This window comes from Balaenoptera ricei, chromosome 8 (genome assembly GCF_028023285.1).
Source record: "Balaenoptera ricei isolate mBalRic1 chromosome 8, mBalRic1.hap2, whole genome shotgun sequence".
Lineage (NCBI taxonomy): Eukaryota > Metazoa > Chordata > Mammalia > Artiodactyla > Balaenopteridae > Balaenoptera > Balaenoptera ricei.
In genome coordinates this window covers 69,439,238-69,455,339 of record NC_082646.1, presented here as the reverse complement: position 1 = coordinate 69,455,339, position 16,102 = coordinate 69,439,238, and the positions used below count along the sequence as shown (strand labels likewise).

The 16,102-nt window shown below is 47.8% G+C and overlaps 1 protein-coding gene across 1 annotated transcript in view; it reads left to right on the top strand.

Annotated features, from left to right (window-relative positions):
- The first annotated feature begins 2,152 nt into the window (after nt 1-2,152).
- Nucleotides 2,153-16,102, top strand: part of DKK3 (dickkopf WNT signaling pathway inhibitor 3) — a 49,592-nt gene continuing 35,642 nt past the window's right edge. The window contains exons 1-4 of the mRNA XM_059931144.1: nt 2,153-2,308; nt 2,909-3,155; nt 9,360-9,497; nt 12,458-12,541. Coding sequence (XP_059787127.1) covers nt 2,943-3,155; nt 9,360-9,497; nt 12,458-12,541 — 435 coding nt within the window. The 5' untranslated portion in view covers nt 2,153-2,308; nt 2,909-2,942. The remainder of the gene's footprint in view (nt 2,309-2,908; nt 3,156-9,359; nt 9,498-12,457; nt 12,542-16,102) is intronic.

Here is a 16,102-nt window from a genome sequence, read left to right as displayed (position 1 = left end):
GGGTTATTTTAGTAAGTGTGTGTTTGTACAGATCCGTTTTGGCATTGACTTCCTCTCTGGTGATAAGGATGTTCTCTTCCTGGTACAGGGAGGGCACCTCTCTCATGAAAAATTTTATGGCCTTTTTGTAGGTAGAAAAGGGCAGGTCAGAGAGCCCTTCCTACATCTGCTGTTTCTCAAGTGCCTTCAGTTCAAAATAATCAATATGCCAAAGTGGCATATTTTGGGATGGCATGTCCTGAACTCCCTCCCCCAAACACATGTTTTCCAAGTGGTCACCTGCAGAAATTGCTCATCAGATGCTCCCAAGTCATCTCATACTTCCTGGCCAGGTTTATAGCAGAGGCGTTTGGCAGTGAAGGGTGAAGGCTCTGGAGCCAGATTCCTGGGTTCAAATCCCAGTTCAACCACTTACGAGCTATGTGGTCTTAGGGAAGTTTCCTTACTTGTGAGATGGGAATAAAAGTAGTAGTACCAACCTCAGTGGTTGTTTGAGAATTAAATGAGTTAATACTTGTTCCCGGCACATTGTGAGTTCTCATAATGTTACTGCTATATTGATATATCATTAGCAATTGATATAATGACCAGCCCATCCATGTCTCAGGGACCAAGTGTGTCTTATAACTGAGGCCCTGGTGACACAACGGTGAGCAAGTCAGTCCCCGCCTCCTAGGAGTTCGAGGTCTCTGGGGGAAATGGGCCGGTGACTAGAGAGACCGTGGCAAGTCAGGGCTGCCATGGGGAAGCACATGGTGCTGGGGGGTCCTAGAGGAGAAATGGGATGGAGCAGGGACAGGTAACGGGAGACACTGAGTCTTGAAAGACGGGGTGGAGTTAGCCTGGCCAAGGGGAGGAGGGAGGGCTGTCCAGACAGAAAGAGTAACAGGAAAAAATAGGAGGAGTTTTGACAAATAAAACACAGGTTTATTCAAAAATTACGTGAGTGCTCCCTGTTCTAGGTACTAGGGAGACTGCTGTGAATAGATAAAATTCTGCTCTATGAGAGCTGACATTTATACCCCACTTATCGCCTGCCCCACACCTACCTGCGTGCATTATACTTGTTACCTACGAGGTACCTTACTACTTGTCAACTGAATTAAAAACAGACAACACGAGAGCTGTGAGTTTCAGTTTTCTTTGGGGACTTAGTGAGGACTGAAGCCCGTGAGACAGCCTCTCAGAAAGCTCTGTGGAACTGTTCCAAAGAGGTAAGGGGGGAGGTCAGTATATCTGTGATTTTGGCAAAGGGGGTACATGCAACCAAGCACACATCTCAATAGATAGCTGCTGCTAGTCATGAGGAACGGATGTGTTGATGAACAGTTTTAGTGCTTTTCTAAGTATGGGATGATACAAGAGTTTGGGTTCATACAACTTTCTCCTGAAAAGATCTCTCTGAAGGCCTGTTCTGCCAATTTCCCCAGAGCACACAGTGCCTCATTCCTGATCTCTGCCCTGAACTCCTTTCAGGGGGTGTTGAAGGTCTGCGACTGCAGTGGCTAGTGCCTTCGTTCTTGTAGAACCAGATGGCAAGCAACTTTTTTTAGCTGTCCTACTATAACCTCCATTTTACATTTGGGCTAAATGGAGAGCAGACGAATCTGCTAACTTGGCCAGATTGGTAAACTTCTAAGTAGCAGAGCTGGGACTGACACCAGCCAGTCCGGCTGCAGTGTCTGGTCTTAACCACTCCGCTATGCCGCCCTTAAGGAGCTTGCTGACGTTCTCGGGACCTATTGCGGGAGCTAGGAGTGGGCTTTCTTGGCTGGAGTACTGAAACAACCACGGCAGACAGATTAAGGCCAGCTTGTGATGGGCCTTGAATGCCAGGCTAAGGGGCTTGGATTTTATCTTGCCTGCTGGGTAGAGGATGGCTTAGGAAAGGGCAAGGTGGGACCCAGAAAGAACACCTTCCCCTCGCCTCCCGTAAACTGTGGCAAGAATCTGGGCCAGAGATGACAATGGACTGGGATGCCGCGGGGCAACGGGATGCGGAGACGGCGACAGCTTCCGGTAGAGCCGGGCGCCGGCGGCAGAGGAGGCCAGCCTGGGGCGGGAGGTCGCCGGCGCCCGGGCCGGCCATTGGCGGCGGGCTGGGCCGCGGCCCCTCCCGCGGGGCGGGGCGGGGCGGGGCGGGCGGGGCGAGCGCTGCGGGCTCGCCCGGGTAGCAACGCTGCAGCATCCCCGCCGAGCTCCCCGCACCCGCGGCCCGCGCAGCGCGCCGCTCCCGCTCCGCAGCCCTGAGGCAGCCCCTGGCGAGGCCTGGCAGGTCCACCCCGGAGCACAGCTCGGTCCAGTCGGGGTGGGTGAAGGGCGGCGGCGGGGAAGGGAGGTGGCTCATCTCGGTAGCTCCTGGGTGGGGGAGGAACTGGGCGCTGGACTCGGTTCCGACCCCGGGGATCGGGAGGGGGGCGGTGATAAGCTGTTCTCTGACCACCCAAGATGGGGGCTCGGGTAGGGCTGGGGTGGGAGTAGGGTCGCGGCACCAGAGCTGTGCTCTGACTTGGTCGAGGAGGGAACAGGGCTCAAACCCGGGACCAAGCCGGGGTGGGGGGCCGGTGGGGAGGGCGGTGAGGGGAGAGGGTTGTAAGCTTGGGGGCGCCCGGGTTCTGTTGCTCGCGGGAGGGGGCTATCACTGGGGGCGGGGGCAGAGCGCAGCCTGTGCCGGAGGATGCGCCAGGGGTTACGCAGGGGATTCGGGCGCGGGGCTGGAGCGGGTGGGGGTCTTCCCTGTGCGGGGTAGCTGCGTCCGGAGGGGACTCGGCCTCCTCCCATCTGGGGGTGGGTGCGGAGAAGCTGGGCGCCGGGGGCGGGCCCCGCTCGTAGTGCCGGAGGCGGCGGGGTGGGCGGCGCGGGCCAGAGGGTGGTCGGCGCGCCTCTGACAGCGTTCTGGCACGCGCAGGCGGCGGCGCGGCGGCGGAGGGCGCTGAGCCGAGATGAGATGGCTGGGGGGCACCCTGCTGTGCCTGCTGCTGGCGGCGGCGGTCCCCACGGCCCCCGCGCCAGCTCCGACAGTGACCCCGGCTTCGTTCGAGCCCGGCCCGGCTCTCAGCTACCCGCAGGAGGAGGCCACCCTCAACGAGATGTTCCGCGAGGTTGAGGAACTGATGGAAGACACGCAGCACAAACTGCGCAGCGCGGTGGAGGAGGTGGGTGCGCCCGAAGGGCCCGCGCTCCGGGGAAGCGCGACGCTGGCGACAGCGGGGGCTGGGGAAGCCGTGCTGCGAGCGCTGGCCAGGGTCCTCAGGTCCGCTGAAGGGCTGGGCAGGGCCGGCAGCAGATTCCGAGTTATCTGAAGGCAGTGCGGGGTGATCCCAACTCCCGCCTCGTTCTGCCTTCCTGCCAAAAGCTCTGGATCTGAGTCTGTCCACCCAGAGACTCCGGCTGGACCTGCCCATGGGCAGCGGGGGTCACCACCTGCCTGCAGGCTGCCGGCCATCACCCTGCAATCATCTTCAGGTGTGCAGTTGGCCTCATCCTGTTCTCAGCGGAGGCTTGCAAGGCCCCTGGTATTCCAGCGCTGTGGTTTTGCTGAGGAAGCTCCAGGCATCTCAAGTCCCAGCTTGTCTGCTGGGCTTTGAGCTTGTGCCATCTTCCCAAGAGACAGGGTGCCATGCGGGGACAAAGAGCCCTGAGCTTTGCTGGTAACCTCTCTGGGCTTCCCCAGTGCCATGTGGGGCAGAGAAGGAAACTGGGAATCCTAAATCCCAGCAGTGTCAGTTGTCAGAGGTGGTGGGTGAGAGGAGGAGCAGTGTGAAAGGCAACCTCCCACCCCACCCCAAGAGCGCTTTGGAGTCAGTCCGGGGCTCAGGGTCCTCTTCTGCCATTCACTAGCAGGTGGCATTGGGCAGATCCCTTAACATCCTGTACCTCAGTGTCCCATGAGAATTAAATCCACGATATGTGTAGCACCTGGCGTATAATAGATGCGCAATATATAGCAGCTGACAGTTATCAGTTACCAGATACCTTGGGAAAACTTTGCTTGGCTTCTTCCTTCCATTGCCTCCCAGGTCCAAACACTATGGATGGCATCCTCTATGGTGGGCATGCAAGCATCGCCAGGGTTGCCTGGACAGGAGGTGCAGCTGGCCCACCTCTCCCAGCCAGGTGGCCCTGCTGCCTGGGATGGGTGGGCATGGCCCCTCTTGGGCCTGCCTCTGCTGCAGCCTGTCTTTGGAGAGAAGCCAGCCATACAGTGAAGGAGTCAGTGAGAGACCACATGTCTAGGCTGGAAGGTCAGGTGCCTCCACATCCCTGCTTCTCTGCACTGCATTTGGACAAAGCCTCCAAAGCTGGCTCTGGTCTACCAGGAGAGGTGGCTTTCTCCTCCCACCCCTGTGTGGTTTGGGTTAGTTTCCCTTCCTGCCCACAACAGTCAACCTGGTGGACCCTGGACACTGGTGAAGGGGGGACACTGGATTGGGAGGCGGTTGCATGGGCAGCTGTACCTGAACATCCACTGGACAGGCCAGATTCTAAAACCTGTGGACTTCCTGTTTCCTGAGAAAGCAAAAGAATCATGACATGGAACAATGAAAGGGGCCGGGGCATCAGAGGCCCCAGTGTCTTTTCACTCTGCACCTTCAAATTGAACTGAGCTCACACGATCCTTCTGGTTCCAGAGCAGGTCATTTGCTTCCCTCCTGCCCATGGATTCCCACTGAGCCTGACCAGGTCACCTGCGTGTTTTCATTCAGTGTGAACTTGCCCATGCAGCATGGTCCTCTGCTGGCAGCCCCTGGTGAGGGGGGATGAGGGAGCGGCAGGGCCCCTTCAGTCTCTTCACTGATGAGAGCAGTTTGCGGCCAGCGGGACGTTGTGTTGGTGCTCACTCTGAGGGAGCTGGCCACGTTGCCTCTGCCTGGGCCCCGGCCTTCCTCCTCCAGACATGGCTCTGCCTGACTTCTGCAGTTTGCCACCAAGGGAGACATGGGCTGGCACCTCCACCCCACTCAGTGGGAACCAACCTTCCTTCTCTCATCCCAGCTCTGCCACTTACGAGTGATGGGATCCAGGCTCTGAAATGGAGGAAATGTCCATTTCCCCTGGGGGTAATGGGGAGAATTAAATGAGAAGATGTAAGTAAAGCAAGTTTTCTGGTCGTCTAAAATGCGTTAAGTAGGGACTTCCCTGGTAGTCCGGTGGTTAGGATTTGGTGCTTTCACTGCTGTGGTCCATGGGCCCGTGGCCCCGGGTTCTATCCCTGGTCGAGGAACTAAGGTCCCGCGAGCTGCGCAGCACAGCCAAAAAATAAAATAAGATAAAATGTGGTTAAGTAAAATTGATGCAATATAAGTTGCCCCCTCGTGTGGTTGTCAGGACTATGGGAAATTGTTGGTTCTCAATAAATAATGGCTCTCATTATCATCATATTAATAACACTAGTATGAATGATAACAAAAGAACCACCAGTGTCTGATATATGATAGATTCACAAAAGATTACGGCTATTAGTATTAATTTTTTAAAAGAGACTGCCAGAAAACCCCTTAAATCTCATAAACACAAGATAGTTACTATTTATTTACTGTCCCAGAGAAGAGCCAAAAAGAACCCGCGGCCAGATGCATTAATTGTTTACATAGTTGCATCATGAATCTGCTTTCAAGTAACTCCCTGACATTTAAAATATTCCAGCTGACTCGAGCTGCTGATTTCTCTTAAGGGAAAATAGTTAACTCTGCTTGTAGGATCATTATTGAGGGGAAGCGAATCTTCCAATGGTTCAGTCTGGGCTGCTCCTGTTTTCCTGTTTAATTATTCTGTATGTTACTGATAAAAGTATTGTGAGGATAAAACCATTCCCCGCCCCTCCATTGCCACATCTGTAACTGGCATATTTTAGAATGTTCTTATCACCTCACCTATTCCTAGGAAGAACCCCAATACCAAGCCTGAATTTCTCTCTCCAGTTTTTCTTACTCTGCTCCTTTAACAGACACACAGATTCAGCCAATTGTAGGTGCCATTTTAATTGTAGGTGCCTCCTCTGTGAAACAAGTCCTGTTGCTTCAGGCTTAAGTTTCTCGTGCTAGTGGCAGTAATAGTTGTGGTTGAAATTTCCACTGTAAGCTGTACTTTTAGCTTGTGGTGGGATGAAAGAGCTTTAGCTCATTCTGTTGAAATAACCACTGGTTGAGGGGGAGAAGGTTTTATATAAAGACTATCTGTTCAGCCCAGAGCAAATTCTAAATTTGGTAACTTGTCAATTATTTGCAAGCCAAACTGGAGGATTACCATTCCTATAGAAATTTTAAAAGCATTAAAACATTCCATTCTCCTTCTGGCTTTAGTCCCTCTAGCATCTCCAGACTCCCATTCTTTCCCAGCTGTATCTTTTCTATCCCTAAACATCTCAGGCTCTCTCACTTAAATTTAAAAAGCCTTTTTCTTAGTCTTAAATCTCCTATCTCAGCTTCATCCTTTTCTACTCCGTTTTATTAGCAAACCCTTGGAACACATGTTATTTATTACCTGCTCTTTCCACTCCTACCCAGACATCCCCCGGCAAACTAGCTTCTTCTAAAACTGCTTTCTTAGACGACTATATTATGCAAGTATTACACCTTTGCAGGGTGACAGATACTGTACCAAGCACTCAGATTTCATGATCCTTAATCATTACATCTGCTCAGCAAAGTAGAATCATCCCCATTTTACAAACAAGAAAGCTGAGGTTTAGAGATATTTGGTATCTTGCCCCAGGTCACGTGGCTGCTTTGTGGCCGAGCTGGGACTTGCCCCTGCCCCCCATTACCTGACTCCAGAACCCGGGCACTTTTCTACTGTGCTGCCTTCTGACGATACTGCGGGTAACTTCTTGCCTAATCTAATGGCCAGCTCTCAGTGGCTTGGTCCTTCTAGATTTATTTGGAGCCTTTACCACCTAGAAGGCCCCTCCCCAGTTAAAACTTCTGAGACTCAGCCTGCTTCTAGCTAGTCCCCTGACTCCGTTCTTTTTCTTCTCTGGACTCTGTATTATCTCCCAAATAGTCTTCAGAACTTGCTGCAGCTCCCCATTGCTCGGTGCAAAGGTTCTTACCTGAGGGTGAGTAGAGGGGAGGGAATATCTCAGAATCATCTGGGAAGCTCATTGGTATGTGGGGTCCCCCCTCCAGAAATTCTAATTCGGCAGGTCTGGAAGGGATCCAGATATGTATATATTTTTTTAAAGTTTGGGCATGACTCTGAGATGCCTCTCGGTTGAGAACCAGGCTAACATCGTCTGCATTAGAACTGCCCCTGGATTCACTGTCAATTTGTCTCTACTTCATTATCCATTATTTTATCCATTTAGGGTCCAGCATGGACCCTCTGCCCTAGCCCATGACACACCGTTCTCATCCAGGCTGCCAGTTTCGCCTCCTCTATGCTCCTCTCTATCCAAATCGTATCTGTCCTGTGAGACCAACCCAATCATGCCTCCTCTTCCACCTGGAAGCCTTTTTTCTCTCTTCTTTGAACCCCTGACTCGCTTCTACAGACTGTCATAATCATCCTCAAACTGGCTTGTGTGGGGCTCTCCTATGTCCCCAGCAAAAGTATATGCAGAAGCATATACTAGGAAAGGCACATAATTTGGAGTCAGACTGACCCGAGTTCTAATCCGAGTTTTGCCACTTACTAAGAATGTGATAACCTTAGGCAGATTCCTTCCCTTTTGTCAACCTCATTCTTTTCATCTGCAAAATGAGGGTAATAACACTTCCTCTTACGGTTGCTGTGAATATTTAAGGAGATATGGAAGGGGCTGGTGCAATGGCTCAGACATAGCTGCTGCCCAAGCATGGAGGTGATGATGACGACGACTGATGGTGATGACGGAGCCAGTGACCAGGTTTCAGACATGTGACGAGTTGTCTCAGGGTCAAACACGGCGGTTGCTGACCAAGTCCTTGGTTGGTTATCCGGTCCTTTATGCTGACCAGACTTTCTTCACACTTCTGGTGCAGTGTCTTTGTGCTATACTGAGACATGGGAATTCTTTCTCCATGTATACCCAGCTCAGCAAATCTGGATGGGAGAGAAAGGAAAAGAGGGGGCCTCATGTAGTATGTAAGGGAATGGAGGTCAGTGATTTTTAAAATAGGAGAATCTTTTTTGAGGATTCGTTTAAAGGAATAAAAATAGCCCAGAGTCAAAGATTGCACTGTTGGAAAATTGCCAAGCACCAGCTACACCTTCTCTCTGTGTCTCTCATTTTAAATTCCTAGAGAGAGTGTCAGGTTGGCTCAATTAGTTGATGACATGACCTCTGAGTCCAATCAACTGTGACTGGTCACACTGTCACCTGCCCAGTCATCAGGACTGGGGCTGGAATTGGGTACAGATTTAAATTGACTGACATGTCTGGTATAGATGTCATGGAAGCTTATGATTTGTGGACAGTGGCCTGAGAAACGTGGCATCAGAAAAAGACACTTGTGCAAGAAGAGCCAGAAGGAGGGTGCACCCCGGGAGCTAGTCACCTGACCCTCTACAGGGGTCCCTCTTGTACTCAGGGGGTGGGTGGGGAAGATACGTAGCTGTGGAGCCACCTGCAGTGGGGAAGGGGCTGTCCTAGGTTGGGTCCTCACCCCAACCCGGCCCTGCAACAAGGATTTGGGAGCAAATAATTCATTTGTGATGTGATCCCAGAAACACGAGGAAGAAGTGGGAAAGTGAGATGGAAAAGAAGAGAGGCAACAAAGGCTGTGCTCATGAGCAGGTTACTGCTAGGGACAACTAGGGCTTAATCCCCCTGGGGTCCTTGGAGAGAGGCCGTCCCACTGAGGGGAGAGGGCACTGGGGTACTTACCCCCGTAGCCTGTCCTTCACTGGTTAAGGGTTGTCTCTGGAGTGCTCACTCCCTAACACGTGGGGCCTGTGCAGACTGAGCACACTTCCGCAGCCAGAGAATGCTCTTGAAGAGAGACAGAGGTGGTTGTTGGCACATAAGGGAACGAATGTGGGTGACCTCCCGATTAGGCCACGGGGAGATGGGCGTGGCCCCGAGAGCATCTATACAGGGGTCAAGACTGTTCAACAGAGGCATTCTCAAATCCCGACTCTGCCCTCCACTGAGAGTCTTGGGAAGTTATCTAGTCTTCCTGAGCCTCGGTTGCCCCACTTGTAAAGTGGGGGCCATTAACACCCATCTCACAGGGAGGTTGTGAGATGTAAGGCAATGATATACGTAAACATTTAGAACAACGTCTTGTTCTACTGGGTACTCAATTACTGGTACCTACTATCATCAGCACCACTGTCATTGCAGAAGAGGAAAAGAGAAGTGGTTCTTTTTTTCTAATGGACTGTGATTTGTATCAAGAGAAAACAATATTGCTCATTAAATCCATTGACTTAATTAGATGGAGGCAGAAGAGGCTGCTGCTAAAACGTCCTCAGAAGTGAACCTGGCACGCTTACCTCCCAGCTATCACAATGAGACCAACACGGAAACGAAGGTTGGAAATAACACCATCCACGTCCACCGAGAAATTCACAAGGTAAGGGCGGTCGTGGCCGGCACTTCCTCCTTTCCTCATCACCCGGTCCCATCAGAGGACTAGGGTCTTGTTTACATATTTGATATACAAGCCAAAAAATACAAATGAGGATGGTAAAATACATGTTAAAAACCAGAGGGATTGAGGGAGCTATTTAAAGGGGAAAGATATGTATCAAAAACATAAATTGCTTTTGTATTTAAGCAGTAAATTTAACTCTACTCTTCCTGCCAGTCCAATTGCAAAGGAATGAATGTTCAGGGATTTTTATCATTTGGGAAAAGGAAGCAAACAAGTGTTTAGAGAGATACTTTCCTAGTATCGAATTTGAGGAATTTATTTCACAGGTTTTTATCTGTGTTTCAGTGGTGAGTTGAAATAGAGTTCATGCTGTAGTGAACAGATCTTCACCATTTCCTTAGGAGGAGTGCAAATGTGATATACTCAGTCTTCAGAAGAAGAAGCCTCTATTGCCAGGAGATGAAATATTCTTTTGTTTGCTGGTTATCCATTCAAAATTCTACAGCGGAGTGTTTCCTAACCTACCACACATCTTAAGTGTCTCTTGGTCCAATATCTTGCACGAAGAGCAAGCAGGTTTGTTCTCAATCTGACTTGAGGAAGAAAATGTTGCAAACCTAGAGGAATGTGACAATAGCTTGCCCCTAGTGTGAGATGTCTCCGATATGAGTTTGGCAGGACCTTGGGAGCAAACCACGTGGCCTGTGTTCTGTTGAAGAGAGTCTGGTGTGCAGATGTTCAGCGTCGTTGTTAGAGGCTGTAGAGTTGACCTTCTGTTGTGAACATCAAGGAGCTTGACCTCTGATCTCATCTCAGTGCCTACATGCAAGGCCATGACAGCTCTCACAAAAGAGCCCTGCTTTTGTTCAAGTGCCCAGGTAATGGGTTGAAACAATAGCACTTCTGTGCTATAGAGGATAAAGGGGTCAATTTTCATGGGCTATTGCCTTGACTATAAAGTAGCCTCTGTGTGGCTCTTCTGCTACATACTGATGGCCCAGCTCCAGACTGTACCCCCCGCATAAATAAATGAGCCACCTGCCAAACAGAATCCTCTCGCATTGCTCGTCTGAAGACTGGAGAATGTTTCCAAAAGGGATTGTTTTATTCTTGTCAAAACCTATATTAAGTCATCCTTTCTGAGAATAATCAGCCAGTGGTTTCAGCTGCTTCTTAAATTTTCTCCTTGTAGATATCAGAACACCCAAACGTGAGTCCTACCAGTAACTAGTGTGATTTTGAAAAAATTACGTCAATTTCATGACCCTCACTAACTGCGTTTAGCAAATAGGGATATCAACATCTACATGACGGTATTATGGGGGTCCAATAACTTAAAGTATGTGAGAGTCATGGTAAACTATGAAGTGCTATCCAGCGGCAAATTCTTCTTCTTCTTCTTGTTCTTACGGTAAAGTTACGGTATCCGCACGGTGTGGTAGTTCTCGAGTGGGTTCCATGGAGCTCCTGTCCTGTGTGATGCTTTATAAAAGAAGGGCTCAGTGGTGAAACATGTTTGGAAAACATTGTACATATTTCTCTTCCTAGAGATACAAAAATGCACCTTAGTATAATAAAGGCTCTGAGAAGTCCTGCAACCTATACATATAGGACTGTACAATTTAAAAAAATACAACATTGGTTAATCCTGTAAAAATCGGGCATAAAGGAAGAAGACATCATCTCTTTGCCAGAGAGAGGAATTATTTAGATAAAAATAAAGTATGTTGATAAAGACATGATCCTTATCTCCTCAGAACTGGAATTAGAACTAGAATTTGATCCACTATTGCGCATTAGCCTAAGAGTTTCCACTTCGTTTTGGCTGCAGATGCCTGTGACATTAGAGCTGGCAGGAACTTTAAAGATGACCTAGAAATGAGAAAACTGTGAATCAGAGAATAGAAATGATTTGTTCCAGGTTACATACTAGACGGTCATTGATGTCTGAGGCAGGGCTCAAAGAACACAGGTCTCCTAGCTCCTGGGCTTCTTTCTGTCTTTTTATTACCAACACAGAGGTTTGACATGGCCTTGGATGGGGTGGGAATAGCCTGGGTTCCACGTCAGGTTTCTAAGGCTCGGCTTTGAGGTGCCTGCTCCTGTTTACAGAAGGCAGACAACAGATAGGGGAATACAGGGCCGGGCCTCCCATTGTACTTAAGCACTTTTTTGATGAAACAAGACAGTTCCCCAGAATCAGGAAGGGGGGCAGCTGTAGCTAAAACCTGCTTCCTTCAATACCCAGACCTGTAGTTGAAAAGAAAGCTGACACTGAATTTCAAGTAAATGAGCCCCGAGAATGATAAAAATAGCTAGCGCTGAATATTTGCGAGGTGACGGGCTGTGTGCTTTACACAGACCTCCTTGGCCCTCCTCCTAGCAGCCCCATGCTGTAGGCTCTGTTACATCTCCTATCGCTGCACCATCTGACGCTGCTGGTGGAGCTCAGAAAGAAAGGGGGACAAGACTCCCCTGGTGGTCCAGTGGTAAAGAATCTGCCTTCCAATGCAGGGGACGTGGGTTCGATCCCTGATTGGGGAACTAAGATCCCACATGCAGCGGGGCAACTAAGCCCGCGTGCTACAACTACTGAGCTCACGCGCCTCAATGAGAGAGCCCGCGTGCTGCAAACTACAGAGCCCACGCGTGCCACAACTAGAGAGAAAACCCACACGCCACAACTAGAGAGAAGCCCGCGTGCCGCAACGAAAGATCCCGCATGCTGCAACTAAGACCCGAGGCAGCCAAAAAAATAAAGAAAATAAATATTAAAAAAATAAAATGCATTTAAGAAGAGGGGGAGGGAGTGGGCATTCTGTCTACTTTGACAGGTGCTCCTGCTTCAGAAAATAGCAAACAACAAAACAAAAAAACAACCTGTGGGATTTGTCCAGAATTCCTGCTATTTCACATTCACTGTACTTGTTCTCCTATAGATCACCAACAACCAGACTGGACAGATGGTCTTTTCAGAGACGGTCATTACGTCAGTGGGCGATGAAGAAGGCAAAAGGAGCCACGTGAGTGGTCATCTTCCCCGTGCTCGCACCCGAGGCACACACTCCTTTGCTGAGCCTGCCAGAGCTGACCCAGACTTCAGAGTGGGTGCGGGAGGGAGCCGGCTCCCCGCACCTCTCCTGTGTCGTTTCTGCCAAGATTCCCCAGTGCCTGCATTTCTGGCCAGACAGCTGCAGTCTGGTAACAGGCTCTACCTCCATATGCACTTTGCCTCAGAAATGGCAGGACACATTCAATTCAGTTGTCATTTGCATGGCTGAGGCTCAGCCTTGGAAGGGGAACACTGAAGTATCGGGTGCATTGGTCAGGGTCCCTGGTGACAAGACGTGGTGCATCCGACCTGAAAATACCCTAGAACCTCTGGCGTGACCCACGTCATTTAGGATCCCAGCCCTGGTCTGGCAGTTTGAGAGCAAGAAAACCTTAAGTGGAACCCAGTGGCCCATTGGAAAGGTGTCCTCCTGCTCCAGGCTTCACGCTGGGCCCCTTGTGATTGCACCGGCTACTTGGTGGCCTGTTGTGCAGTCCAAAAGTGGGCTGTTTTTTAGAGAATTATAGATTCTGAACATTGAGAGAGACATCATTTCACAGAAGAAAGGCCTGGCATAGGTTGGGGGATGACCGAGGCCGAGTCACTGGTGTCCAGATTCCCAGATGAGAGGTGACTCAGCTGCACCTTATCTTTGCAAAGAGGTGGCTGGTTTCAGATGCAGAGGCCTGGTGAGGAGTGGACAAGGCAACTGCCATGTGACATGGTCCATTGTAAAAAGTGCCTGCTCTATGGGGCCTGCAAGGGCCAGCCTCTCTGTGCCCAGGCACCTTATGCAAACTTCCCACTGCACGTTCTTCCTCTCTGAGGTGTAGAATGCATCCCCAGCCTTCTGAGGGGATCCAGGATATTCCCTCACCCCTTGTGGCCTTATCACAGGAAAAGAAGCAGTGTACCCATAATTGTTAGGTGGTGTTGCTGTGGTTGGTAGTCGATGGGTCCTTTTTTTTTTTTTTTAATATTTATTTACTCATTTATTTTTATTGAAGTATAGTTGATTTACAATGTTGTGTTAGTTTCTGTTGTACAGCAACATGATTCAGTTATATGTATACATATATATATTCTTTTTCATATTCTTTTCATTATGGTTTATTACAGGATATTGAATGTAGTTCCCTGTGCTATATAGTAGGACCTTGTTGTTTATCTATTTTATATATATATTAGTTTGTATCTGCTAACCCCAAACTCCTAATTTATTCCTCTCCCACCCCTTTCCCCCCTGGTAACCATAAGTTTGCTTTCTATGTCTGTGAGTGTGTTTCGTAAATAGGTTCGTTTGTGTCATATTTTAGATTCCACATGTAAGTGATATCATATGGTATTTGTCTTTCTCTTTCTGACTTACTTCACTTAGTGTGATAATCTCTAGTTGCATCTATGTTGCTGCAAATGGCATTATTTAATTCTTTTTTATGGCTGAGTAGTATTCCGTAATGTATATGTACCACACCTTCTTTATCCATTCATCTGTCGATGGGCATTTAGGTTGCTTCCATGTCTTGGTTATTGTAAATAATGCTCCTATGAACATTGAGGTGCATGCATCTTTTCAAATTATAGTTTTCTCCAGATATATGCCCAGGAGTGGGATTGCTGGGTCATATGGTAGTTCTATTTTTAGTTTTTTAAGAAACCTCCATACTGTTCTCCATAGTGGCTGTACCAATTTACATTCCCACCAACAGTGTAAGAAGGTCCCCTTTTCTCCACACCCTCTCCAGCATTTGTTATTTGTAGACTTTTTAATGATGGTCGTCCTGACTGGTGTGAGGTGGTAGGTACCTCATTGTAGTTTTGATTTGCATTTCTCTAATAATTAGCAATGTTGAGCATCTTTTCATGTACCTCTTGGCCATCTGTATGTCTTCTTTGGAGACATAGGTCTTCTATTTAGGTCTTCTGTGCATTTTTTAATTGGGTTGTTTTTTTGTTATTGAGTTATATGAGCTGTTTGTATATTTTGGAAATTAAGCCCTTGTTGGTTGAATCTTTTGCAGATATTTTCTCCCAGTCTGTAGGTTGTCTTTTCATTTTGTGTATGGTTTCCTTTGCTGTGCAAAAGCTTATGAGTTTGATTAGGTCCCATTTGTTTATTTTTGCTTTTATTTCTATTGCCTTGGGAGACTGACCTAAGAAAACATTGGTATGATTTATGTCAGAGAATGTTTTGCCTGTGTTCTCTTCTAGGAGTTTTATGGTGTCATGTCTTATATTTAAGTCTTTAAGCCATTTCGAGTTTATTTTTGAGTATGGTGAGAGAGTGTGTTCTAACTTCATTGATTTACATGCGGCTCTCCAACTTTCCCAACACCACTTGCTGAATAGACTGTCTTTTTCCCATTGTATATTCTTGCCTCCTTTGTTGAAGATTAATTGACCATAGGTGTATGGGTTTATTTCTGGGCTCTCTATTCCATTCCATTGATCCATATGTCTGTTTTTGTGCCAATACCATGCTGTTTTGATTAGTGTAGCTTTGTAGTATTGTCTGAAGTCTGAGAGAGTTATGCCTCCAGCTTTGTTCTTTTTCCTCAGGATTGCTTTGGCAATTCTGGGTCTTTTATGGTTCCATATAAATTTTAGGATTATTTGTTCTAGTTCTGTGAAAAATGTCATGGGTAATTTGATAGGGATTGCATTAACTCTGTAGATTGCTTTGGGTAGTATGGCCATTTTAACAATATTAATTCTTCCAATCCAAGAACATGGGATAGCTTTCCATTTCTTTGAACCATCTTTAATTTCCTTTATCAGTGTTTTATAGTTCTCAGCATATAAGTCTTTCACCTCCTTGGTCAGGTTTATTCCTAAGTATTTTATTTTTTTGATGCAATTTTAAAAGGGACTTTTTTTTTACTTTCTCTTTCTGATATTTCATTGTTAGTGTAAAGAAATGCAACCGATTTCTGTATGTTAATCTTGTATCCTGCTATCTCGCTGAATTCGTTTATCAGTTCTAGTAGTTTTTGTGTGGAGTCTTTAGGGTTTTCAATATATAGAATCATGTGATCCACATAAAATGACAGTTTTACCTCTTCCCTTCCAATTTGGATATCTTTTATTTCTTTTTCTCATCTGATTGCTGTGGCTGGCTAGGACTTCCAATACTATGTTGAATAGAAGAGGTAAGAGTGGGCATCCTTGTCTTGTTCCAGATTTTAGCAGGAAGGCTTTCAGCTTTTCACCATTAAGTATTATATTGGCTGTGGGTTTGTCATAAATAGCGTTTATAATGTTGAGATGTGTTCCCTCTATGCCCATGTTAGTAAGAGTTTTTATTACGAATGGACGTTGAATTTTGTCAAATGCTTTTTCTGCATCTATTGAGATGATCATGTGGTTTTGTCTTTTCTTTTGTTTATGTGGTGCTGATTTGCGTATGTTGAACCATCCTTGTGAGCTTAGGATGAATCCACTTGGTCATGGTCTATGATCTTTTTTATGTGTTGTTTGATTTGGTTTGCTAATATTCTGTTGAGCATTTTTGCGTCTATATTCATCAAAGATA